The following is a 25,819-nucleotide window of genomic DNA, read 5'->3' as shown; positions in this document are numbered from 1 at the left end:
CTGTGGAATCCAGTCATTTATATGAAATGAAAACAGAAAATACTGGAAATACTCAGCAAGTCAGCATCTGTGAAGAAAGAAACAGAGTTAACGTTTCAAGTCAATGACCCTTTGATTTCCAGTCATTTATAGTGTGGGGCAGATTCTAAAGCATTGGTTGTAGCAAAACACAGTCAACAATACTACTGCTTACACTTGTACAGCACCTTTAACATAATTCTCATTTACATATAAATGATTTTATTAAGTGAATGGCAGTAGAAGATTTAGCAGAAGTGACCAAATACATAGTCAGAAAGATAGATTTTGAGGAGGGTTTTAAAAGTGGTATAGTAAATAGCAAGGAAAAGAGGTTTAGAAAGGAAGTTCAAGGGTAGGACTGAGACGCACTGCCCAAGTAAGGAACATGGGGGTGCGGGTTTGGGATGGGTTACAGAGTTGGAAGATAGTGCTTTGCAGGCTGCAGCTCAAGGAGAGTGGGTTGAGGCCATGAAGAGATTTGTGAATAAGGAGAAGGATTTAATTTTTTTTTACTGGGAGTGGGAAGCCAGCAGAGGTTCATGTAGGCAGAGCTTATGGATGTGTGAAACCAGATGTGGGTGGCAGAGTTTTAGACAAGTTGGAGTTTGTGTTAGGAGTCGGTTGAGGTTATGAATATGTGGATAAGGGATTTCGTGACTTTGGAGTGAGGTAGGGCTGAAAGCAGGTAATGTTGCAGAGCTGGAATATGCTGTCTTAATGATGGATAGGGTGTGGGGTTTAAAGTGCAGTTCCAAGGTTCTGCACATGTAGTTTAACCTGAGTGAGCACCCTTGAAGGAGATAGGAGTTTGGGTGCAAGCATACTTGCGTTTTTGGTGGGAGCTGAATAAGGTGGTTTCAGTTTTCCCGATGTTTAACCGAAAGTTCTAGTTCATCCCCAACTTGCTGTCAGATAGACAGTCTGACAACGTGAAGGTGGTTCTGCTATTGAGAGTCATGGTAGAGCTGGATATCGTCCACATACATATGAAAACTGTCCCTTCTGTCTGCAGATAATGGCCCTGAAATTCCTGCAATCCAGAAGAGTAGAATGGAAGATTCTACCTGTGGGGAAATGGGATTGACAGGAGTTTGGGGCATAATCTAATTCTGCTCTGTTTACAGTGGCCCTTCAAATTCTGGTTAGAGATTGTGAGTGTATCTTCTGCCCACCTCCTTGTGCCCTCCCCACATCAAGGGGACATATCTGGGGAGTTCTTGGGCTCCCCTGGGAAATTTTGCCCCGATAAAGCCCAAAAGCACCATTAGCTGAGAGCTGGCATTAATCCCGCTGAGAAACTTAAAGTGACCCCAAATTTTTACTAGAGAAAAGTAGTTAGTCCCAGAGGGGATTGATTACCTTCCTCAAGTGACTAGTTTGCACCACTGGAAAAAGAAAAGTTTCATCAGGGCCCTTCTTGGGCCTCCTTTCTGCTATTAGAGTGCCATGGTGCTGTTTTGACACTGGTGGTTCAAGGTGGGAACTGCTGAAACATCCTTGAAGGTGCAATATGCCAGCCCTAGACATTCACATGATCCTGTCCCTGCAGTTTAGGACAGGGATAACATCTACAGATATGGGCAGGCTGGGTTCCAAGAGGCAGGTAAATGTGAATACTCTGCAGATTGCTGTTTATGGTGCTGGGGGAAAAAACACTGCTGGAGATGTGCTGGCACCAACCAGGAGGAGCTTCACAGTAGAGGAAGATGGAATGGTCAATAGGGTCAATGCCTATGAGAGATCAAGGAGACAAAGAACATATCACACACCATGGTCACAATCATCGGGAATGTTAGTGACTGACTAAAGCGGTGTCAGTGCTTTGGATATGGTAGGAACTAGGTTCTGGGGATTTAACGGGGAAATATTGGAGAAGTGAACAAGGAATTGGGTGGCAACATCATATTCAGGGACTTGGAGATGAAAGGGAGGTTAAATATGGGACAGTAGATGGAATGGGGTCGTCAGTGGTTTTTTATATGGAGGGGGCTAATCGAGTCATTTTGAAAGTCATAATTTGTGACTTCATTACTGACCTTTCCTATATTTCATACAGACCAGCATGTGGGAAACAGCATGATAAGAGCTCAATCTGCATATGGCCAGAAATCATGGCTATGACAGCTGTTTATATTTGCTGTATCACCTTGGCTTAGTGGTAACACTCTTGTCCCTGAGTTATACAGTTGTAGCTTCAAGCCCTAATGTAGGACTACAGCACATAATCTAGTCAGACACTTCATTGCAATGCTGAGGGAGTGCAACATTGTCAGAGGTGCTGTTTTTGGGTGGGACATTAAACTGAGGCCAGATCTGTGTTTTCTGGTGGACATAAAATATTCCATGGCACTATTCAAAGACGAGCACGGAATTCTCCTGGTGTCCTGACCAATATTTATCCCTTCAACCAACACCACCAAAACAGATGAGGGTAGGTATGAGGGGCGAGTTAACTAAGGTATATTGGGAAATTAGATTAAAAGATGTGATGGTAGATAAGCAATGGCGAACATTTAAAGAAATAATTTATAATTCTCAATGAATATGCATTCCCTTGAGGAATAAAAATTCCATGGGAAAAGTGATCCAACTATGGCTAACTAGAGAAGTTAAGGATAATATTAGATTAAAAGAAGAAAGCTTACAATGTTGCCAAAAATTGTAGTAAGCCTGAGGATTGGGAGGGTTTTAGAAATCAGCAAAGGATGACCAAGAAATTGATAAAGAGGGAGAAAATTGAATCCAAGAGTAAACTAGCAAGAAATATAAAAACAGATTGTAAGAGCTTCTACAAGTACGTAAAAAGGAAGAGATTAGCGAAAATAAACATGGGTCCCTTAGAGACTGAGACAGGAGAAATTATAATGGGGAATAAGGAAATTGCAGCAAAATTAAACAAATATTTTGCATCTGTCTTCACAGTAGAAGACACAAAAATCATACCGGAAATAGTGGGGAACCAAGGGTCTAATGAGAGTGAGGAACTTAAAGTAATTAAGATTAGTAAAGAAACAGTAGGCATAAACGGGTCATTTTCGGATTTGCAGATTGTAACTAGTGGGGTGCCACAAGGATCAGTGCTTGGACCTCAGCTGTTTACAATATATATCAATGACTTAAATGAGGGAACCGAGTGTAATGTATCCAAGTTTGCTGATGATACAAAGCTAGGTGAGAAAGTAAGCTGTGAGGAAGACGCAAAGAGGCTGCAAAGGGATATAGACAGGTTAAGTGAGTGGGCGAGAAGGTGGCAGATGGAGTATAATGTGGGGAAATATGAAACTATCCACTTTGGTAGGAAGAATAGAAAAACAGAATTTTTATAAAAGGTGAGAGACTAAGAAATGTTGGTAGTCAGAGGGATTTGGGTGTCCTTGTACACAAATCACAGATAATTAACATGCAGGGACGGCAAGCAATTAGGAAAACAAATGGCATGTTAGCCTTTATTGCAAGGGGTTGGAGTACAAGAGGAAAGAGGTCTTGCAATGATATAGGGCTCTGGCGAGACCACACCTGGAATACTGTGTACAGTTTTGGTCTCCTTACCTAAGGAAGAATATACTTGCCTTAGATGTGGTGCAACGTAGGTTCATCAGATTGATTCCTGGGATGAGAGAGTTGTCCTATGAGGAGAGATTGAGTAGAATGGGCCTATATTCTCTGGAGTTTAGAAGAATGAGAGGTGATCTCATTGAAACGTATAAAATTCTTGGAAGGCTTGACAGGGTAGATGCTAAGAGGATGTTTCCCCTGGCTGGAGAGTCTAGAATTAGGGGGCATAGTCCCAAGATAAGGGGTCAGCGATTTAGGACCGACATGAGGAAATATTTCTTCACTCAGCAGGTTGTGAATCTTTGGAATTCACTTCCCCAGAGGGCTTTGGATGCTCAATTGTTGAGTATATTCAAGACTGAGATCGATAGATTTTTGAACATTAAGAGAATCATGGGATATTGTGATAGAGCGAGTGAGTGGAGTTGAGATAGAAGATCAGCCATGATTTTATTGAAAAGCAGAGCAATCTCAAGATCATATGGCCTACTCCTGTTCCTATTTATTATGTTCTAGATTATCTGGTTATTTATCTCATGGTTTGCGAGACCCTCCTGTGTGCTAATTAGCTGCTGTATTTGCCTACATAACAACAGTGACTACACTTCAAAAGTAATTAATTGGCTGTGAAGTGCTTTGGGATATCTTGAAGGCAAGGTTGACACTCCTGCTTCTGGAGTGCCCTGGCTCTTGACGTGGTTCTCTTTTTTTTAAACCTATCTTATGGTGGCGGTTGCTGCTTAGGCTGCAGCGACTGCTGAAGGATCCTGAGTAGATAAGGCCCGAAGCCTATTTAGTGCAGGGTTCCTGAAACACTTGTTAGGCTCCTCATTTACATGTGTGAGGGGCGTAACACCTGTTTCAGGTGGACACCATGAGTGCTTGGGCAGCTGCCTATGCCAATATAGCAGCGCCTATATCCCTGGCACTGATTGTTGTAAAACGGGCGCAGTGAGGTCCGATTTCCAACTCCTGGTCTCCTCAATAGAATGAGCTCAATCGAATTTTAATAAAATCTTGTTTATTCTCGCCCTTTACCATGCCAGCAAATTAATGCAACTTAGATTGGAGAAATCTTCCTGCTTCCTTTGTTTTCTCTTTGGCTACAGGCTTTATGAGGTCCATAATGTTCTACTCTTAGAGCTGTGTGGTCACATTGCAATGATGCAATCTTGTGTGGGCCAAATTCATTCAGATAATTATTGCAGTTAATGCAAATAAATTGGTTATAATTTGTAAGATTTGTCTTAGTTAAATTTACTGGATAAATAAATCCACTATATATTAATTGAAATTTCATTAAAACAATGGCCCCAATTTTAACTCCCCCTCTCTGGCAGAAACTGGGCAGGGGACAGTTAAGGTGAGGCCAGTCACTTACTCCCTCTGATCCTGTTGCTTTCCTGCCATGTCCCAATCTTAACCTGCTCTTTTGAGCAGGTGAGCAGGACACTCGCAGGTAGGAAGCAGAGTCCTTCTTTAAATATGCAGATCGTGCCCGAAGATGTCATCAGGACCCGATCTGTAAATTTAGTTGGTGGTCTGAGCGGGGGAGCAGTGGCAGTGAGGGAAATCATGGGCCAGAAGAGGCTCCGCAGGTAAGTCTGAAACATTTAATTGTAAGCCTCTTTGTGGGGCAGGAGTGCTCCTCCGAGCGTCACAAGGAAGCCTTGGGCCTCCCTTGCACCGGGCACCCAGTCCCTGATTGCGGCTACTGGCACAAGCTCCCCACCCACCCCCTCCCTCCCTCCCATCCCCCGATCACAGCTACGTGGCCCCCTCCCCCCCACCCCCTGCTTGTGGCTACAAACCTCCTCCCCCCCATCACCTCCAGAGCCCCCTCTCCACCTCAACTGAGGTACTGCTCCCATGGGTCTCCGGCTGCGCCCATCTGCCGCTGATCTCCCGCTCTTGCCCGCTGGCCAGGTATCGGATCAGGCCGGGTTCAGGCTTCCAGGAGAATTTATGTAAATTAGGCCATTAAGATCGGCTGGGCCTCCATGTCCCTGGAGTCCCTGGGTTCCCCGTCCGCTTTGGGGATCACACACTCCATTCCCATCCCCACTTTAAAATCGGGGCCAATAGTTCAACTTCATCCACACAAGTCAGCTCATTAAGCCAGCTGAGCTTGCAAAGATGAATTTGTCAATTTGTTGTCGGAACCTTTACTTGGTATTGAAAATGCAATGCATCTTTATAGAATTACTGCCTTTTGTTAGTGTTTTTTACCATTCGTTATTACTGGTTAACAATATAAACTTTTGTTAAAATTATACAGCCATCCAGAAAGAATGGCTTTCATTCCTCAACTATCATAGAAAAAGCAATTCAAGAGTGCTCTGTTGAAGATGCGGCATCAGAAAGGTAATATATCCCAACAGGTTCAAAGAATAAAAGTGCTAGGCTGCTAGATAACCAAGATCTTGCACCATATCCACCTGCTCAAAATACTCAAAATACAATACTCCAAAAAGTCTGTTCAGATATTTTAACTTGCCATTATTGTAAAATATAACTTCACAGTAAGACTACATTATGATTGCTACATTTCATGGCAACCAAGGAAAATAATGGTGAAAAGTTGTTATTTGAGGTGTGGTTAAAGGTTACCTGTAAATTCAGTGCAAGTACTTGCAGTTTTTTACTTAAAAGCAAACCTGTTTTTCAAATGAATTTCTGAACTTGTGACCAGTATTCATGTTTGAGGTCCAGTAACTTTTTTTAAAATGCAATTACGGCCCAGATTTTGCTGCAAAAATAATGGTGAGTTCACGGCGCTCACCGTTATTAATGCATAAATAAAACAACAATTTGTGGTAAGGAAGAGATACGCGTGAGTAGCAAATCGCCACAAATTGCTGGACGATTTGCGCCGTTAGCCTCATTGTCAACCTCCCCATGAACATCAAGAAATTGCTGTATTTACACTGTAGAAACAAATTAAACTCATAGCAGAAAATAAGGGCTGCTATTTCACAGCGTAAGGACCCTGTTATTTTGAAATCAGCTAGCAATTAATGATTATTCTGCACATGCCAACTAAAGCACACAACCAGGACTCAAGTTAAACTGGGGAAATAATAAAAGGAAGTAAATCCTTCACAAAGAAACAAAAATGCTTTGGGAAATACAACTAAATGATAGAACTGAAAGGAAACGAAGAGACCACCGATTGGAAAGTGCTTTACTGGACACGAATGTTGCTGATTGAGAATATGTGAGCTGCTAACAAATGTTTCTGACCAGCAGAGAGGAAGATCATCAAATTTGATTTGTTCTGAATTGCTAGAAAATATATAGCTTTCGCATCTAAGTAGCAGCTGCCTTTGAATTTCATGAATTAAAATACAATCTGAACTCTGTGCAGGAGGCTGTCTTACTTGTATGTTTGTGCCATGTTCCATAGGCAAAAAAAAATAGAACTACATATTTCCTGCGTGTAATTCGGTGATAAACTTTGTTCAAATAATCAGATGTCCAAACTGTCACTTCAGAGTTTTGCTAACCGTTCAAATCCTTACATTTCATTAATTAAGGAAATAGACTGTTGGTCCCGTCGTTCACCAAGGTCCCAGATGCCCCATTATCAATTTGCACTTCCAACAATTTGCAAAATTAATTGGCCATGAAGGGTGAGGAAAACAATCCAACTCGCAGCACTCACCGTGAGATGCCCTACTCCAGCAAAATCTAGGCCTACATATTAGTGAAATGAAGACCCAGATATTGTTGCAATAACATTTCAAGAACTATCTCAAAAACTCAAGGAAAGTTTTAGTGTTGTATCAAAAACTTTTATAAATACTGTGTACTGACCTCATTCCACCAAAAAATAAAAATATATATAGTTTTTAATTTTAAACAGAGCTTTTGTCTGAGTGTTAGCCTAACAACCTCAGTCTAAATATTATAAGTGATTCAGATTTGAATCTATATTGGAAAGAATACTTGAAGTCCATGTCAATTGTAATCATTGTATGCCAATTTTACTGGAGCAATGATGGGTTATGAAAACTTAAATTATTATTTGCCTGAAAAATACCAGACCTGTATATAGTCAGTGAATTCTGATCCCACTGTGGTTGGTCATTGGTGCTTCATAGAATGGCTCAAAACCACAAATTTGTATCAGCAATTTTACATCAACCCCTAATCCTATATTGTGATTATCTGATTATCTTATTATGTGCTAAATACAGATTTGTACTGACAATACCATGTTAAATGTCTGCAGTATTATTGTTCAGTTCCAATAGGGTACCCACACTGTCACACATGGAGAACCCAGAGGACGACGAGATTACTTGGGGGAGTGATGACCTTCCAATTGATACTCTGCAGCAGGACCAATCACCCATCGGTAAAATAGAATTATTCCTTTTGCTAACTACATTTCAATAAACTTAAGTTGTGGCCATTATTGTATATTTATCAAATTATCAGCAATTGGATTGGATTATAAATTGAAGCCATCAAGAGATAATACCAGTTTTCATTCAAAGTTTTTTTTCACCTTAAATATTCACGACAGATATTTGGAATGCAAGATTTAAAATAAGTTATAAAAATTTGATAAATCCTCATGGTACCATTTTCAAAGGGGTGAGGTTGGGAGTGAACTCTTTCCACTCCAGATCCCTAAAGCCATTTTTTTTTATCATCAACTTCCCTAAGAGGCTCTGAGCCATAATCAATCTGGAAGCTTCTATTTACTGGTATTGAGATGTTGTGTTGTTAGTAGTTATATCGTTATGTTAGTGAGGTTAATTTCTGCTCTGCTAGCATCCATGTAGGTACTATCAAAGATGGCAGTGTAACAAGAGACCAGTATGTTTATTAGCAGTGACAATTGTAGGACTTTTAACGAAAGCTTCACGTGAAAGCTGAAGATAAATATTCTATTAAACAGCGTAAAAAAAAAGTTTTTTCTAAGAGCAAGTCAGACTCCTATTTTGCTACCATTTTTTGTTGTGCAGTCTGAGTGTCATCCACTCATTCTACAAAATATTATTACAATAATGGCTCAGGATAGACTGTAAGGGGTCGAAAATCTGCTGCCCTGGCAGCGCACTCCTGTATTACTCTGGCGGGATTGCGCTGCAAATTAGGCCAAGAACATGGGATTTGCCCCGTCGGGCCTCACGGCGGGGATTCCACAGGGCCCTGTGAGAGCAGAGTCTCTACCTGCCCCAAATAAGGCAGGCAGCATAAAAGAGGCTGGGGAGGATTTCCAACTTTGGGGCAGTATTTGCACAGCTGGCAAAATAAGCATGTAATATAGTGTATGTCTGTGTGTGTAATTGCATTTGATTAAATAGAACAAACTTTAAATTGTAATAACTCAAATGATTTTGCCAAGTACTTAAGAACTACACGAAAAACTGTGAGAATATAATTTTGATCTGTTCTCCATTTTAACAATAATCACTGCATATCTGGATTATGAATTAATAATGCTATATTTTATTTTATTCACTGTTGTTGGATTATTTTGAGTTGATCACAGCTTTTTTTAAAACTAATATTGTAGATGAATGGCCAATAACTAAAGAGAAACTTGCCACACTTTCTACTGTAAGGGTGCCGTCTGCAAGCCAGTACACAGGTTCCAAACTGGAGGCAATCATTAAAACATTGTGTGGACTACTAGAACAACATATTCCATTGCAGGAGTTTGAGGTACATGCTGAAATTAAAAGTGTGCTGCATGTTCAGTTATTACTAAATGCAGAAAACTTAGTTTTCCGTAGCATTGTATAAGAATCATGATGCTGAAAGATACATTGAAACTGCTTCATATACTTGGCTGAGTCCAAGACAGCCCCTTCTCTCCACCCCCCCTCCCCCCAAGGCTGATACTGGTAAGCAAGTACAGTGTGCATTTGGTAGGTTGCATGTATTTGGTACTGCAGTTTCCTGCAAAACATGGAGTGAAATCCAGGTGCACAAGCACATACTGACACATGGCCAGACATGTAATAGTAGTAGTCCACTTCAGAGAAAACAGGAGCATCATTAACTTGATAGTATAACCTTGTTCGTACGAATCAGTGTTCAGTACACTTGTGTATTAAATTGTGTTCTCGTAATGAAAGGAGACCTCTCGGGCTGCCTGTCACTTTAACCAACTTGGCTTAGTTGTCTATATTTCTTTAGTATCACCTAGAGAGCAACCAGTCATTCTCAGAGGAGAGGGAATCCATACTGACTGGATAGCCCCTCTTGAATTTGCACCTAGAATCATAGAACTTCATGGCACAGAAGGAGGCCATTCGGCCCATTGTGTTTGTGTCTGTGCTGGTCATGTGTCAGTATGTGCTTGTGCACCTGGAGTGGCACTCCGTTTTGAAGGAAACTGTAGCACCAAATACATGCAGCCTACCAAATGCACACTGTATTTGCTAACCAGTATCAGCCTTGGGGAGGGGGGGGAAGGGGCCGTCTTAGCCACTTCTTTTGGTAGTCGGGGGAATATAATGGTAAGTATTGTTTACTTTTTTCCTTTAGTGCAGGTTTGTGATGGAAATGTTTTCCTTTGTAGACTATGCATTTGTGTTTGATTTCAGAGTAATTCAGTTAAAATATGATCATAAAAGTATTCCCATATTAATTTTTCAGCTACACCACAAAATAATCTCCTTTGTTGTAGTTGTCCATCTCCTTAAGAGAACAGCATAATTTTTTTTTAAAATCAATCTCAGGATGTGGGCGTCACTGGCAAGGCCGGCATTTATCGCCCATCCCTAATTGCCTTTGAGAAGGCGGTGGTGGGCCTTGAGCAGTTTTTGATACAACTGACTGCCTTGCTAGGCCACTTCAGAGAGCAGTCAAGACTCAACCACTTTGATGTGGGCCTGAAGTCACAGGTGGGCCAGACGGATTAGGACAGCAGGTTTCCTTCCCTATTGAACATTATGGTTACTTTTACTGGTGCCAGCTTTTTTTTCTTCCAAATTTGTTTTAAACTGAATTAAAATTCTCAAACTACCATGGTGAGTTTTGAACTTGTGTCCTCTGGATTATTAGTCCTGGCCCCTGGATTACTAATCCAGTAACAACCATTACACCACAGTACCCACTTAAATGAAAGTGTTGCTTTTTCAAGATGTTTTTTTTTCATCATTTGTAACTCAAGGTATTATGCAATGTTATGTACAAGAGCCACATTCTTCTAGGTTTATAATGTATATGTTTTAATAGCATCTGCAAGATGTGAAACCTTTGGATGAATGTTTGATTGGACAAGCAAAAGACAACCGGAAGAAGAACCGATATAAAAATATACTGCCGTGTAAGTAGTGACGCAGGTTATCTACGAATGGCAATTTCATTTTATTTACATTAATTGAATACTTCTACAGTGGTCTTGCATATAACTTTCATTTAAAACACATCAAAAGTATTAGATCTCCATATATACCAACCTACAAAGCTCAGAAAAGTTGACTAACTGTTACAAAAAAGCCAACACAGCCCCAAAAAGCTGATAATTCAAAAAGCAAATTGTGTTGATTTTAATTTATTTGCAATATTCAAAAACCAGAAGAAATTTATAGGAAGAAAGTGGTAGACAACAAAAATAGTAATTTCTCCAGCCTTTTTGTTTGTATTTGTAATAAGAACAGATTGAGACAGCAGCAACTGTGATGTAAGGATAATGCACTGCACCATTCCAGAAATTAAACCAGAGAACATTCCCAGTAGAGTTGCACCTGACTTTTTGTTTATTCATTGATGGGATGTGGGCATCACTAGCAAGGCCAGCATTTATTGCCCATCCCTAATTGCCCTTGAGAAGGTGGTGGTGAGCTGCCTTTTTGAACTGAGTGGCTTGCTAGGCCATTTCAGAGGGCAGCTAAGAATCAACCACATTGCTGTGGGTCTGGAGTCATAGATAGGCCAAACCTCGTAAGCACGTTTTCCTTCCCTAAAGAACGTTAGTGAACCAGATGGGTTTTTACGACAATCCAGTAGTTTCATGGTCACCATTACTAATACTAGCTTTTTTTTAAAATCCAGATTTAAATTCCCTAGCTGCCGTGGCAGGATTTGAACTCATGTCTCCAGATTACTAGTCCAGTAACATAACCGCTATGCTACCATACCCTTAAACCTGACATAACGTACAGGGTGGATAAAGGGGAACCAGTGGACGTAGTGTATTTAGACTTCCAGAAGGCATTCGACAAGGTGCCACATAAAAGATTATTGCTCAAGATAAAGAATCACTGGATTGGGGGTAATATTCTGGCATGGGTGGAGGATTGGTTATCTAACAGGAAGCAGAGAGTTGGGATAAATGGTTCATTCTCGGACTGGCAACCAGTAGCCAGTGGTGTCCCGCAGGGGTCGGTGCTGGGTCCCCAACTCTTTACAATCTATATTAACGATTTGGAGGAGGGGACCGAGTGTAACATATCAAAGTTTGCAGATGATACAAAGATGGGAGGGAAAGTAGAGAGTGAGGAGGACATAAAAAACCTACACGGGGATATAGACATGCTGGGTGAATGGGCGGAGATTTGGCAGATGCAATACAATATTGGAAAATGTGAGGTTATGCACTTTGGCAGGAAAAATCAGAGAGCAAGTTATTATCTTAATGGCGTGAAACTGGAAAGTACTGCAGTACAAAGGGATCTGGGGATCCTAGTGCAAGAAAATCAAAAAGTTAGTATGCAGGTGCAGCAGGTGATCAAGAAGGCCAACGGAATGTTGGCTTTTATTGCTCGGGGGATAGAATATAAAAACAGGGAGGTATTGCTGCAGTTATATAAGGTATTGGTGAGACCGCACCTGGAATACTGCATACAGTTTTGGTGTCCATACTTAAGAAAAGACATACTTGCTCTCGAGGCAGTACAAAGAAGGTTCACTCGGTTAATCCTGGGGATGAGTGGGCAGACATATGAGGAGAGGTTGAGTAGATTGGGACTCTACTCATTGGAGTTCAGAAGAATGAGAGGCAATCTTATTGAAACATATAAGATTGTGAAGGGGCTTGATCGGGTGGATGCGGTAAGGATGTTCCCAAGGATGGGTGAAACTAGAACTAGGGGGCATAATCTTAGAATAAGGGGCTGCTCTTTCAAAACTGAGATGAGGAGAAACTTCTTCACTCAGAGGGTAGTAGGTCTGTGGAATTTGCTGCCCCAGGAAGCTGTGGAAGCTACATCATTAAATAAATTTAAAACAGAAATAGACAGTTTCCTAGAGGTAAAGGGAATTAGGGGTTACGGGGAGCGGGCAGGAAATTGGACATGAATTTAGATTTGAGGTTAGGATCAGATCAGCCATGATCTTATTGAATGGCGGAGCAGGCTCGAGGGGCCGATTGGCCTACTCCTGCTCCTATTTCTTATGTTCTTATGTTCTTATGACTCCATAAGTGTCCCCAGAAGAGAGAGAGAGAGAGGCCGGAAATAGTTATCTTTCCATCCCAGGACTTTTTTTTCCTAGAGTTATCACTGCATGTATTGATAAATGTTATCATAAAAGATCAAATTTCTCCACTGTAATCCTAGTAACAAGAAATGTTAGCGTTGTCGGAGGGAGTGATCATTGTTCAGACACACGTTCCATTTTTGGTTTTCCTGTTGGGTATTGATGCTTTCATGTGGACGCCAAAGACCTCCAGAAATGTTGGCCTGTCCTAGCCCAGTGACCACTTGCACACTTGGACGCCTCTCCTTTACTAATTTATGAACATTCTGCAATCTTTTTCTCACTATTTTTGCAGCTTCATGCATTAAATTTCGATACTGAAATTCCAAGCACTTAAGACCTGGGGGAAGCTACTTTGGGTTTTCTGTTGAATTCTACCTGCCTGATAATGGGATGTATTTTCCTTCAGCTTTTATGTTTGCCACTGAACCAGTTCATTCATTATTAGAGAATTCCAGAAAAATGGTGGTGCAGCTGAGCACTGCACCAAGGACAAGGGTTGCATCTGCAATCCTTGCCTGATGATGCAGAAGTTAGCAGTCCAGTATCGAGGTGAGGAGGTGCTGAGTGACAGGCAAATGCATCCACACAATATGCGTACCAACCTTCGAGCCCTGCTCATGTTAATTCCTGGGAGCCAGAAACAACTGACTAAATTTGCCCCATAAAGCATTGCAAGCCATCTCCTGTACATGACCTGAAACTTCACGCATGTGCAGCAAGGATGATTTGCAATGCTTTATGGGTGACGACATGCTGTAAAAATAAGCAGATTTCTCAGCCTCTCAGCGAGCAGTGCAAACATAAGCCAAGAACACCAGCCATTTGAGTGAAAAACAAATGTTTGGCAACCATGCCTTTACTGTTTACTGTCACAGTGCTCTAACTTATTATTGGATGCCATAATTTACTGGCAACAATAAGCAACAACAGATCAGTCTATTCATTGTTAACAGAGCAGTAGTAAATATACATGATTAATGACAGCACAATGGCTTTTACTCCCAACAGTGAATATCTGCCCAATTATTTTTTATAATGGTTTTCATTTCTTCTATTATTCTCGTACACCTCATTCACTTTTCATGGCAGTTCGTAGTCATGAAAAGCTGAACTCCTGATCAGTCAAGAGGAGGTGCACTTGAGTATTTTTCTGAGTCTTTGACAGGTTGTCCTTCACAAGAATTAGTGTATCAACTGCAACATGACCAGTGCTGAACTCGAACATAGAACTTTTATATCACTCATAAGACCTCCTGTTTACCCGAGTATTTTTGTGAGCTTATGCATTCGTAACAAAATCCATTCAGTTTTTTCTTATTGCATATATTCCCTAATATTCTCTCCTCTCTCCCTCATACCTTACAGCTTACTGTGGCTTTTTTCAGCTAAAAGGCAGGAACTTCTCGATGACTTGATCATTGGTTTTGTGGTGTGCAGAATTACTAAAAGATATACATGCTGTGTATCGTATACAAAAACAAATCGTGAAACATTTCTGTGCGTGTGTGTGTGTGTCCCTTCCCGTTCACATCAGGGCTCTGAAAACAGCATTTCTGGACATAATTTGAACTTGCTCTGTAAAGTGTAGCGATTTGCCCCTCTCTGCATTTACTGAAGTCTCGACATGTATGGCGTGAATGAGGGCCCAAAAAGCTGTTTGCTCACCAAAACATGAACATTCGGCAACTATAGATCTCCTAATTAGGAGCCATTATCTTTCTGGCACAGTGGAGCAGGATTGTTTCTGTGCTGCTAGAACCATAGAAATATCATACATAGCATGAATGGATGACTAACATGGATTGTATTCACGGATTGTAATGTTGAACACTACTTGGAGGAAGCACTGAGGGTAGCAAGGGCACAGAATATACTCTGGGTGGGGAACATCAATGTCCATCACCAAGAGTGGCTCGGTAGCACCACTACTGACCAAGCTGGCCGAGTCCTGAAGGACATAGCTGCCAGACTGGGCCTGCGGAGGTGGTGAGCGAACCAACACGAGCGAACCTTGACCTCGTCCTCACCAATCTACCTGTCGCAAATGCATCTGTCCATGACAGTATTGGTAGGAGTGACCACTGCACAGTCCTTGTGGAGACGAAGTCCCGTCTTCGCGCTGAGGATACTATCCAACGTGTTGTGTGGCACTACCACCGTGCTAAATGGGATAGATTCAGAACAGATCTAGCAGCTCAAAACTGGGCATCCATGAGGTGCTGTGGGCCATCAGCAGCAGCAGAATTGTATTCCAGCACAATCTGTAACCTCATGGCCCGGGATATTCCTGTCTCTACCATTACCAACAAGCCAGGGGATCAACCCTGGTTCAATGAGGAGTGTAGAAGAGCATGCCAGGAGCAGCACCAGGCGTACCTAAAAATGAGGTGCCAACCTGGTGAAGCTACAACTCAGGACGACATGCATGCTAAACAGCGGAAGCAACATGCTATAGACAGAGCTAAGCGATTTCACAACCAACGGATCAGATCAAAGCTCTGCCGTCCTGCCACAACCAGTCGTGAATGGTGGTGGACAATTAAACAACTAACAGGAGGAGGAGGCTCTGTAAGCATCCCCATCCTCAATGATGGCGGAGTCCAGCATGTGAGTGCAAAAGACAAGGCTGACGCGTTTGCAACCACCTTCAGTCAGAAGTTCTGAGTGGATGATCCATCTCGGCCTCCTCCCGATATCCCCACCATCACAGAAACCAGTCTTCAGCCAATTTGATTCACTCCACGTGCTATCAAGAAATGGCTGAGTGCACTGGATACAGCAAAGGCTATGGGCCCCGACAACATCCCAGCTGTAGTGCTGAAGACTTGTGCTCCAGAACTAGCTGCGCCTCTAGCCAAGCTGTTCCAGTACAGCTACAACACTGGCATCTACCCGACAATGTGGAAAATTGCCCAGGTATGTCCTGTCCACAAAAAGCAGGACAAATCCAATCTGGCCAATTACCGCCCATCAGTCTACTCTCAGTCTTCAGCAAAGTGATGGAAGGTGTCGTCGACAGAGCTATCAAGTGGCACTTACTCACCAATAACCAGCTCACCAATGCTCAGTTTGGGTTCCGCCAGGACCACTCAGCTCCAGACCTCATTACAGCCTTGGTCCAAACATGGATAAAAGAGCTGAATTCCAGAGGTGAGGTGAGAGTGACTGCCCTTGACATCAAGGCAGCATTTGACCGAGTGTGGCACCAAGGAGCCCTAGTAAAATTGAAGTCAATGGGAATCAGGGGGAAAACTCTCCAGTGGCTGGAGTCATACCTAGCACAAAGGAAGATGGTAGTGGTTATTGGAGGCCAATCATCTCAGCCTCAGGACATTGCTGCAAGAGTTCCTCAGGGCAGTGTCCTAGGCCCAACCACCTTCAGCTGCTTCATCAATGATCTTCCCTCCACCATAAGGTCAGAAATGGGGATGTTCGCTGATGATTGCACAGTGTTCAGTTCCATTCGCAACCCCTCAGATAATGAAGCAGTCCGAGCCCGCATTGAAGCAAGACCTGGACAACATCCAGGCTTAGGCTCATAAGTGGCAAGTAACATTTGCGGCAGACAAATGCCAGGCAATGAGCATCTCCAACAAGAGAGAGTCTAACCACCTCCCCTTGACATTCAATGGCATTACCATAGCCGAATCCCCCACCATCAACATCCTGGGGTCACCATTCACCAGAAACTTAACTGGACCAGTCATATAAATACTGTGGCTACAAGAGCAGGTCAGAGGCTGGGTATTCTGCGGTGAGTGACTCACCTCCTCACTCCCCAAAGCCTTTCCACCATCTACAAGGGACAAGTCAGGAGTGTGATGGAATACTCTCCACTTGCCTGGATGAGTGCAGCTCCAACAACACACAAGAAGCTCGACACCATCCCGGACAAAGCAGCCCGCTTGATTGGCACCCCATCCACCACCCTAAACCTTCAATCCCTTCACCACCGGCGCACTGTGGCTGCAGTGTGTACCATCTACAGGATGCACTGCAGCAACTCGCCACGGCTTCTTTGACAGCACCTCCCAAACCCGCGACCTCTACCACCTAGAAGGACATGGGCAGCAGGCACATGGGAACAACACCACCTGCACGTTCCCCTCCAAGTCACACACCATCCCAACTTGGAAATATATCGCCGTTCCTTCATCGTCGCTGGTCAAAATCCTGGAACTCCCTTCCTAACAGCACTGTGGGAGAACCTTCACCACACGGACTGCAGCGGTTCAAGAAGGAGGCTCACCACCACCAAAGGCAATTAGGGATGGGCAATAAATGCTGGCCTCACCAGCGATGCCCACATCCCATGAACGATTAAAAAAAATTAATTATTTGATATCCTGAAGTATTGTATGATTATCTCTGGTAGTTAGGGTGAGTTTTTAAAACTTTCAATCCCCTTCGTAGTTCACTTGTAGTTAGATGATTAAATTGGACAAAGTGGATCTCTGGAAGGAACACACTTAATGGGCCAACTGCTGACTGTTGCTTACATACTTGCTATATTTCTGTGGTTCGGCATGAGAACAGAAGGTTTTTTACATCTGTGTCAGATCCCAGCATCTCTCCTGTCCCCCTGCTCTATCCTCCCCACCCCCACCTGCTATTCATCAAAAGCAATAGAAAATGTCTTTAATTCCTATGTAAAAGGAAGCTAACCGGAATTTAGTATTTATCTAATTTAGAACTGTGACAACCTTATAAAACAAGGATGTAATTTTTTTTCTATTAACTTTTTATGTAAAATGCTTGCTTCCAATTGAGTTTTCATAGAAATATGAAGACATGGTCGATAGATATTAGATGTGGAAATGAATGTAAACATATGATTAATTATATATTTATTAATTGCAGATGATGGCACACGAGTTCCTCTGGGAGAAGAGTGTGGATACATTAATGCCAGCTTTATAAGAATCCCAGTGGATGAGAAAGACTGTGCATACATTGCATGTCAAGGCCCTCTACCTCACACACTGGCAGATTTTTGGCAAATGGTTTGGGAACAGGAGTCTAATATCATTGCCATGATGACCCTGGAGGTTGAAGGAGGAAAGGTCAAATGTCAAAGATACTGGCCAGAACTTCAGGGGAAATCAATAATAGTAAATAACAGGATTCAGATAATCTTTCAGAGTTGTCAGCCACTGGAAGACTTTATTATTCGGAAAATCGAGATGAACGACTTGCAGGTATGTGCTAAATTGTGATAATTTCTTTACAAAAATCTTATAGTACAATCAGTTAACTGTACCAACACGCTATGTCACAGAGTGCTAGAACATGATTCACATGTTTAATTGCTTATATGTTGATGTCACAGTCTTTGCTAACTCATTGCGGGAGGGGCCAGCTGGCGAGTGAATCATTGTTATGCATCTCCTAATGCCAGCTGCAAAAGGTGCAGGCTAAGGACAGTCATTCAAATGAGGTGGGAGGGGCCATCCCTGACCCGCCTCATTTTCTTGCCTGTGGGATGTCCATTTTGAAGGGCACCGAGAGGCTTTGCCAGCCCTCTGATTGGTATGGGGCAGGCAGTAAAAGGGCAGGACCCAAAGATCATCGGGTCAAGGAATGGCTCTAGAGTCCTTCTTTCTGCTGCTTTTGGACAGCAGCCAGTAGGCCCCAACTGCTGACTTTCGCCCTCCTGCTTCCGGCCATTTGGCGCTGCCAGGGATGGGCCTCCACCGGAGGAATGCCAGACCTTTTAAATGACCTGAATCTGCAAATGCAGGTTGGTTCAGATCATTGCAGGTGGGGCACACCCAAGTTCAGGAAAATTGGCCCTCATATCTCCATTTGAGTATTTATTTAACGTTTCACGCCGGGGGTTGTTTTGTGGTTTAAATGCGGCTACCAAAACCGTTCCTTTGTTTGTACAGAGCGGCAAGTCACGACAAGTAACCCATCTGAACTTTACTGCCTGGCCAGACCATGGGACTCCACAACAACCAGAACAATTAGTTGCCTTTCTCAGCTACATGAGACACATCAAACAATCTGGCCCCATAATTGCCCACTGTAGTGCAGGGATTGGTCGTTCTGGGACCCTTATTTGTCTAGATGCAGTGTTGGCATTCATCAGCAAAGGCCTTGATGTAAGTATTTCTTCAAAATAGAGATTTATATGAAATCCTTCTTAGCTTACCACTCCAGGGACTTGAGCACATAATATATGCTGACACATCAGTGCATTAGCGAGGGAGTGCTGCACTGTCGGAGGTGTCATCTTTCAAATGAGACATTAAACTGAGTTTGCCTGTTCATGTGGACATAAGAGATCCCATGGCACTATTCAAGGAAGAGCAGTGCCTGGCTAATATTTATCCCTGAATCACTACCTTCTAAAACAGATTAATTGGTCATTTATCTCATTGCTGTTTGTGGGGCCTTACTGTGTGCAAATTGGCTGTCATGCTTGCCTATGAAACTACAATGACTATAGTTCAAAAACAATTCATTGACAGTTTGAGAGATCCTAAGGATGTGAAAGATGCTATATAAATGTAAGTTCTTTCTTCTTTCTATACTTTTTTTTCCAGCAAAAATAATCTGCACTCAAAATCATATGCTTTGGTGCCTTAGTGTAAAAGTCATGTTATTTTATAATTTCTACATGACAAACCATTTTACAGTGAAAAATAACCCTTAAACAGGTGCACATTATGCAAAAAAATTAGATATTAAGAGAAGTGAAAAATTACAGCAATGAGGCTTAAATAATTAGACATCCAAACTGGGACATATTGGTAATGGAATTTTGAATTTGGGACCAGTGAGATTGTGTTAGTGTATTGATAAAAGGGAAGAGTCAGGCCAAAATCAAGTTGAATACCACGGGTTTCACATTTATTAAAAATGATAACTAAAAGTGTCTTAAACCTCTCATCCATTGTGCGGCTGAAAATCAGCTATCTTTTGCAGTGTACTCCCATCATAATTTTGGCAAGAACATGCCAGAATGGCCAGAAACTAGGCTAGCACCCTGATACTCTAGTTGCCAGCCTAGGGCCAAAGAATGGCCCTATGGGGCTGACAATTCCACCCAGCCCTTTGCATGGCCGTCATCTTAAGAGGGTGCAGGGGGTCCGAGAGTTCCCGCACCCCAGGCTATCATTGGGCCGCAGAATATGGTCAGTGCAGGATGCCTGCTGAGACACGGTATACTGGCCAACCATGGAGTGGATGTAGGGACCACCTGGGGTTTCAAGCTGGGATTATGGCTTGGGCCCCAAAGATTTGGTTCCTTTGGGATTTTTTTTTTTAATGGCCCTTTTTGTAAGAAAATGACTAGGGGGCCACTGAACTTAGTTTCCAGGGTAGGGTGGGGTGGGGAGGAAGGGGTCAGGCTGCCCAATGGCTTGGGCCATTTAAGTCGGCACTGCTGCAATAGCGGGCATCCTAGATGCAACACTAGTGGCTCAGACACCTGCCAATGAATGGTGAGCAAATGAAGGCACTCCCCCATGCTGTAGAATATTTTCACCTTCAGCAAAATCTGGACTCTTCTGTGTATGTTTGTGCTTAGTGGATATAATGCACCATCCAGTGTGCTAATGAACTTTGCAAACCAGGAAGGGCCCAGGTTCAATCCCCCGACTGTGGTGTATCAGCTGACCTAAGCCATGGCAGCAATAGGACACTATAATTGGCCTTGGTGCCCCTGAGCTGGGAAGGGAAAGATAAGCCAGGGTTCAGCTCCCAAACACTTTCCTGTGACTGCACAGATGTGGGTATCAGGTGAGAACAGGATCGTGCTTGGCTGTAATGTCTACAGTCAAATTGCCTGTTGACATTTACTGTCTAGGCTTATGATTGGAGAATGGCCCTGTGTGTAAGTACCTGTGGACTGTTGGAGCTTGCAATGCCATATCACAGCAGGCAATAGAGTCTTCTGGAGGGAAGAAAAATGGAAACAATATGTTTTTTTAAATGCACAGGATATGTTTTCTGTATTTAATTTGGTGTACTACACCTGGAGAAAACATGTTTCTTAGCATATCTGGAACTGTACAGCATGTTTTGATTAGAACTCGTCCCCGGGGCTCTTTCAGCTGGTAAATGGCTGCTTCAAAAGGGACTTACAGATCCAAATGGTATGCATGTGTTGCACTGGTGTTCACATTCAGCAGTAAGAGGGTTTCTTCTGAGAAAAATAAATCGTCATTTGAACAAACATTGCAGCAAGTTTCACTACTGCACGGAGATGTAAAGAGCTTTAATTTTTAACAGTTGTTAATAATGAAGGTGAAGTGTAACAACTACAAGCTCTGGGGGCGGTGGGGTGGTAGGGGTAAAGCAACTAAGTCAGCACTTTAGATCCTGCAGACTACAAATAAATCCTCAATAAGTGTCACATGTCACACTAGTATTAAATGGTGCACAATTTCTTCAGATAGTGAGGAAAATTTTATTTTTTCAAGTTACTGCAATCTGATGATTTCCCTGCTCCCCTCTCCCCACCAAAAGTGTTCATTCTAAAGTCAGAGAATTTCATAATTTAACTCTTTCCTCCACTCAGCCAGCTATATAGGACCAAATCTTGCTGGAAAAATAACGGCAAGTTCACGAAACACGCCATTATTAATGTGCTAATCGGCCAGCAAGTTCAGGCGGAGAACTTGCCATAACTTGCTGGTCGATTTACGCTGCTCCGCTGTTTGCCTCGAACAAACAACAGCTCGCCCTCAACCCCCCCGTTATTTTTAAGAATTTGCTGTATTTGCACATTAATTGCCAATTAAACTCGATGCAGAAATTTAGAACTCATACTTAACAGCACAAGTACCCTTTTAACGATGTGATAATTGTTAATGCAATGCCAATCAACCTCTCCAGACCAGAAAGGGACCAATTTAAACTGTTGAGTCTCATTCCAGCAGGTAGTAAATTCTTCTTAGAGATTTTAAAAATGTTAAAATATAATGTTTTTCTTACTTTTCCTTTTTGTCTCTTTTTTTTCTCTTAATCCAAACTTTCTTTCCCTCTCTTTACTTCTCTTTCTGTACCCAATTTGATTCTAATTCACCCCCCTTTTCCGTCGTTTCCTGTTTCATTGCTTAAGGAGATACACTGTTGGTCCTGTCGTTCACCAAGGTCCCAGATGCCCCATTGCCCTCATATTTCCAGCAACTTACAGAGCAAAACATTTTCGAGGTAAAGGGTGCAGGAAAAAGTCTAGCTAACTTGCACACAGTAAGATTTGGGCCATAGTTTCTTTCTGCTGAGGTGATTTCCATTTGGTGCTGTATTGAATGTTGAACTACAGGTTAAATCTGGATGTAATTAGGTGGTATGCTTCTGTACCTCTATATACCTCATTGTACTTTATTAGGAAAATTTGCAGTTTACAGTCTCAGATGTAACCTTGTGCAGTTAGTTGAATGGCATGGAATTTTAACTTTAAATTTGTTAGTACAAAATTGTTTTATTGTGTGTCAATTCAAAACTCTAAGCATACAGAAAGCATTTGATTATACCATAAAATACAACGCATGGGATTGCAATCAAAATAGTTTAATTAAATCTGATGTCACGTTATTAAGAACCTTTTAGAACCTAGGACCTAATTACAAAAGTGGATCCAAAAGCAACAAGTATGTGATGTATTCAGTGTGATTTTGACAATGAAAGTCACAGCGTGCATTTGTGTTACTAGGAAGGACAGGAAAAAAGGAAAAGGAGGTGGGGTGGAATTGTTAGCAAAGCAATAGTGAGAAAGGATATTGGCTCAGAAAATCAAGATGTAGAATCAGTCTGGGTGAAGTTAAGAAGTACCAAGGGGCAGAAAACACTGGTGGCAGTTGTCTATAGGCCTCCAAACAGTAGTGGTAATGTAGGGGACGGCATCAAACAGGAAATTAGAGATGCATGTAACAAGGGTACTACAGTAATCATAGGGTGACTTTAATCTACATATAAACTGGCCAAACCAAATTAGCAATAATACTGTGGAGGATGAATTCTTGGAGTGTATACGAGATGGTTTTTTATACCAGTATATTGACGAGCCAACTAGGGAACAGGCTATCCTAGATTGGGTATTCTGCAATGAGATGGGGTTAATTAATAATCTTGTTGTGCGGGGTCCTTCAGGGAAGAGTGACCATAACATAATAGAATTCTTCATTAAGATGGAAAGTGAATCCAATCCGAAACTAGGGTCCAAATCTAAACAAAGGAAACTACGAAGGTATGAGGAGTGAGTTGGCTATGATAGATTGGCGAGCTTCATTAAAAGCATGAATGGTGGATAGGCAATGGCTAACATTTAAGGAACGAATGCATGAATTGCAACAATTATACGTCCCTAATTGACCGTGAGAAGGTGGGGGTGAGCCGCCTTCTTGAACCGCTGCAGTCCGTGTGGTGAAGGTTCTCCCACAGTGCTGTTAGGTAGGGAGTTCCAGGATTTTGATCCAGCGACGATGAAGGAACGACGATATATTTCCAAGTCGGGATGGTGTGTGACTTGGAGGGGAACGTGCAGGTGGTGTTATTCCCATGTGCCTGCTGCCCTTGTCCTTCTAGGTGGTAGAGGTCACAGGTTTGGGAGGTGCTGTCAAAGAAGCCTTGGTGAGTTGCTGCAGTGCATCCTGTGGATGGTACACACTGCAGCCACAGTGCGCCGGTGGTGGAGGGAGTGAATGTTTAGTGTGGTAGATGGGGTGCCAATCAAGCGGGCTGCTTTGTCCTGGATGGTGTCGAGCTTCTTGAGTGTTGTTGGAGCTGCACTCATCCTGGCAAGTGGAGAGTATTCCATCACACTCCTGACTTGTGCCTTGTAGATGGTGGAAAGGCTCTGGGGAGTCAGGAGGTGAGTCACTCGCCACAGAATACTCAGCCTCTGACCTGCTCTTGTCGCCACAGTATTTATGTGGCTGGTCCAGTTAAGTTTCTGGTCAACGGTGACCCCCAGGATGTTGATGGTCGAGGATTTGGCGATGGTAATGCCGTTGAATGTCAAGGGGAGGTGGTTAGATTCTCTCTTGTTGGAGATGGTCATTGCCTGGCACTTGTTTGGCGCAAATGTTACTTGCCACTTTTCAGCCCAAGCCTGAATGTTGTCCAGGACTGCAGAGCTTTGATCTGATCCGTTGGTTGTGGAATCACTTAGCTTTGTCTTTAGCATGTTGCTTCTGCTGTTTAGCATGCTGTAGTCCTGTGTTGTAGCTTCACCAGGTTGGCACCTCATTTTTAGGTACGCCTGGTGCTGCTCCTGGCATGCTCTTCTACACTCCTCATTGAACCAGGGTTGATCCCCTGGCTTGTTGGTAATGGTAGAGTGAGGAATATGCTGGACCATGAGGTTACAGATTGTGCTGGAATACAAATCTGCTGCTGCTAATGGCCCACAGCGCCTCATGGATGCCCAGTTTTGAGCTGCTAGATCTGTTCTGAATCTATCCCATTTAGCACGGTGGTAGTGCCACACAACACGTTGGATGGTGTCCTCAGTGCAAAGATGGGACTTCGTCTCTATGAGGACTGTGCGGTGGTCACTCCTACCAATACTGTCATGGACAGATGCATCTGCGACAGGTAGATTGGTGAGGACGAGTTCAAGTAGGTTTTTCCCTCGTGTTGATTCGCTCACCACCTGCCGCAGGCCCAGTCTTGCAACTATATCAGTCAGGACTCGGCCAGCCGTGGTACTACCGAGCCACTCTTGGTGATGGACATTGAAGTCCCCCACCCAGAGTACATTCTGTGTCCTTGCTACCATCAGTGCTTCCTCCAAGTGGTGTTCAACATGGAGGAGGACTGATTCATCAGCTGAGGGAGGGCAGTAGGTGGTAATCAGTAGGAGGTTTCCTTGCCCATGTTTGACCTGATGCCATGAGATTTCATGGGGTCCGGAGTCAAGTATGTAAGTATGTATGTAAAGTATATACAAGTATGTAAAAAGAAAAAGATTAGTGAAGACAAATGTAGGTCCCTTACAGTGAGAAACGGGAGAATTTATACTGGGGAACAAGGAAATGGCAGAGCAATTAAACAAATACTTTGGTTCTGTCTTCACGGAAGAGGACACAAATAACTTCCCAGAAATGCTAGGGAACCAAGGGTCTGGTGAGAAGGAGGAATTAAAGGAAATTAGTATTAGTAAAAAAATAGTGCTGGAGAAATTAGTGGGACTGAAAGCCGATAAATCCCGAGGGCCTAATAATCTGCATCCCAGTGTACTAGAAGAGGTAGCTGTGGAAATGGTGGATGCATTGGTTGTCATCTTCCAAAATTCTATAGATTATGGAACAGTTCTTACAGATTGGAGGGTGGCAAATGTAACCCCACTATTTAAAAAAGGAGGGAGAGAGAAAACAGGGAACTGCAGACTGGTTAGCCTAACATTAGTAGTAGGGAAAATGCTAGAGTCTATTATAAAGAATGTGATAACAGGACACTTAGAAAATATCAAAGGGATTAGACAAAGTCAACATGGATTTATGAAAGGGAAATCATGTTTGACAAACCTACTGGAGTCTTTTGAGGATGTAACCGGTAGAATAGGTAAGGGAGAACCAGTGGATGTGGTGCATTTGGATTTTCAGAAGGCCTTTGATAAAGTCCCACATAAGAGGTTAGTGTGCAAAATTAAAGCACATGGGATTGGGGGTAATTTACTGGCATGGATTGAAAATTGGTTAACAGAGAGTAGGAATAAATGGGTCTTTGGGGCGGCAGGCAGTGACTAGTGGGGTACCACAGGGATCGGTGCTTGCGCCCCAGCTATTCACAATATATATCAATGATTTGGATGAGGGAACCAAATGTAATATTTCCAAGTTTG

At 42.7% G+C, this 25,819-nt stretch overlaps 1 protein-coding gene across 5 annotated transcripts in view; it reads left to right on the top strand.

The window, feature by feature from the left end:
• The window catches only part of ptpn13 (protein tyrosine phosphatase non-receptor type 13), a 265,922-nt gene that overhangs the window by 236,607 nt on the left and 3,496 nt on the right, over positions 1 to 25,819 (top strand). For 4 of the 5 annotated variants that reach the window (XM_067990460.1, XM_067990453.1, XM_067990445.1 and 1 more), the window contains 6 exons: positions 5,855 to 5,940; positions 7,824 to 7,936; positions 9,107 to 9,255; positions 10,777 to 10,867; positions 17,884 to 18,221; positions 18,912 to 19,127. In XM_067990460.1, the coding sequence (XP_067846561.1) occupies positions 5,855 to 5,940; positions 7,824 to 7,936; positions 9,107 to 9,255; positions 10,777 to 10,867; positions 17,884 to 18,221; positions 18,912 to 19,127 (993 nt within the window). Of the gene's footprint in view, positions 1 to 5,854; positions 5,941 to 7,823; positions 7,937 to 9,106; positions 9,256 to 10,776; positions 10,868 to 17,883; positions 18,222 to 18,911; positions 19,128 to 25,819 lie in introns of those variants that run through there. The other variant, XM_067990469.1, reaches the window with a different exon arrangement.

The sequence above is a fragment of the Heptranchias perlo genome, chromosome 1 (genome assembly GCF_035084215.1).
Source record: "Heptranchias perlo isolate sHepPer1 chromosome 1, sHepPer1.hap1, whole genome shotgun sequence".
Taxonomy (NCBI): domain Eukaryota; kingdom Metazoa; phylum Chordata; class Chondrichthyes; order Hexanchiformes; family Hexanchidae; genus Heptranchias; species Heptranchias perlo.
This window is presented reverse-complemented; position numbering and strand designations above follow the sequence as displayed.